The sequence below is a fragment of the Myiozetetes cayanensis genome, unplaced genomic scaffold (assembly GCF_022539395.1).
Source record: "Myiozetetes cayanensis isolate MyiCay16 unplaced genomic scaffold, myiCay2020 scf1001, whole genome shotgun sequence".
NCBI lineage: Eukaryota > Metazoa > Chordata > Aves > Passeriformes > Tyrannidae > Myiozetetes > Myiozetetes cayanensis.
The window spans coordinates 12,501-14,415 of NW_026086608.1; the positions used below are offsets into that span (position 1 = coordinate 12,501).

A 1,915-nucleotide genomic window follows, 5' to 3' on the forward strand; every position below is an offset into this window, starting at 1 on the left:
GCTCTCGGGAGGCAGCCGGGAGAAGCCCGCGCGCGGGCTCCACCGCCAAGGCCCGGCCGCCGGCCGCCCGCAACATTGCCCGCCACACACGGGCTCCGGCTTAGGGCCGGTCACAAAAAAGGACGAGGCGCCGCCGCCTCGCCGCCGTCGCCCTGTGCTCGCGAGTCCCCCGGGGAGCCGGCAGCCGCCGCCGGCTCGGGCTGGACGCTGGCGGGCCCCTGCGTGCCCCTGGGCCGGTCCCAGTCCCGCTCTCGCTCGCTCGCTCGCCTCCTCGTGCCTTCCACTCGAGCTCTCGATCTCTGCCTCGGGCCGCCCCGGCAGAACCGACCCGGAGCCACGCGGCTCCAACACTCTCTGTCTCTCTCGCCTTCCGCTCGTGGGGTGCCGGACGCCACCTCGCCCGCGCGAGAGTACGCGCCTCGCCTCGCCTCGCAGCAGACGCGGGGAAACGGTGCTCACGGAACCCGCGCTGCTCGGCAACCCCTGCCCATAGTACGGACAGACGCGTCCTGAGCCTGCCGCGCCTCCAAGAAGGCCCAAGGAACCTCACCGGGGTGGCGCGCGAGAGCACGCCGCCTTTTACCATGACCTAACTGGAGGCGGCGCACAACAGCGACCCCTTGCACGACTTCCGGGGCCGGCCGCGAGAGCAGGTCTACCCCGAGAAAGCCCGCCAGCAGCCCAAGTCCCGCCGGAGCCGGGTAGACCTGCTCGCCCGTTGACGGGAGGCCGCGAAGACGTCAGGCCGCCGTCCCCGGCGGCGGCGGCCGGAGCGGCCGGGCTCGGAAGCGGGTAGACCTGATAGCCCGGAGGAGCCGGCTAGGCCTGGGCGCCCGCCCTCTGCCGGGCCGCCGCTAGGCCCGGGCGCCCTCCCCGGCCACGACCGGGCTCGGAAGCGGGTAGACCTTCTGGCCCGGAGGAGCCGGCTAGACATGACACTCTAGTCTGCTGGCTAAATTCGGACACCAGATCTACCTGCCAAACAGGAGAAACAGGTCTACCCGCAGGGCATGGACACCAGGTCTACCCCTTAAATATCGAGACCAGGTCTATCCGCTAAAAAGAGAGACCAGGTCTATCCATTAAGCTTGGGCACCAGGTCTACCCGCAATGCATGGAGAGCAGATCTGCCCTTAAAACAAAGACACCAGGTCTTGCTGCTAAAACCACAGACCAGGTCTACCTGTCTGACTCGGGCACCAGGTCTACCCCTTAAACACAGACACCAAGTCTACCTTCTGAAAACAGAGACCCAGTCTACCTTTTAAACAACGACATCAGGTCTGTCTGCTGGGAGGGAGAGGAAAAAAGAAACCAAGTCTGCCGGCTTGGCTCGGACACAAGGTCTACCCGCAGGGCCTGGAAAACAGGCCTACCCTTTGAACACAGACACCAGTTCTTCCCGTTGGAAGCAGAGGCCGGGTCTACCCGCATGATTCAGTCACCGGGTCTTCCCGCAAGGCATGGAAAACGGGTCTTCCCTATGCAAACAGGTTCCAGGTCTGCCTGGTAGGAAACAGACACCAGGTCTACCCAGTGGGACACCAGGTCTACACGCCAAGCTCGGGTACCAGGTCTACCCGCTGGGCTGGGACACCAGGTCTACCCACTGAGCTGGGACACCAGGTCTACCCGCTGGGCGCCGGGAAATAAAGGGCAGCGGACAGGCGGTGGTGGTGGCCGGCGGAGGGAGAGCAGTGAGCAACAACAACCACCGCCTGGAGTGAGAGGGAGCGGGGAGATGTCAAACGTCCGTATTTCTAATGGGAACCCTACCCTGGAGCGCATGGAGGCCAGGCAGTCGGAGTAACTGAAGCCGCCAGCGTGCAGGAATCTTTTCGGGTCGGTGAATCACGAAGAGTTAAACAGGGAGTTGAAGAAGTACCTGCAGGAGATGGAGGAGACATGCCAGAGG

The 1,915-nt window shown here is 64.7% G+C and overlaps 1 protein-coding gene across 1 annotated transcript in view; it reads left to right on the forward strand.

Annotated features, from left to right (window-relative positions):
* Positions 1-722, forward strand: part of LOC126634949 (basic salivary proline-rich protein 4-like) — a 3,123-nt gene extending 2,401 nt beyond the window's left edge. The window contains exons 4-5 of the mRNA XM_050305869.1: positions 1-492; positions 614-722. The exon at positions 1-492 is cut by the window's left edge and continues 478 nt beyond it. Of these exons, the coding sequence (XP_050161826.1) occupies positions 1-492; positions 614-722 (601 nt within the window). The remainder of the gene's footprint in view (positions 493-613) is intronic.
* The last annotated feature ends 1,193 nt before the right edge of the window (positions 723-1,915 follow it).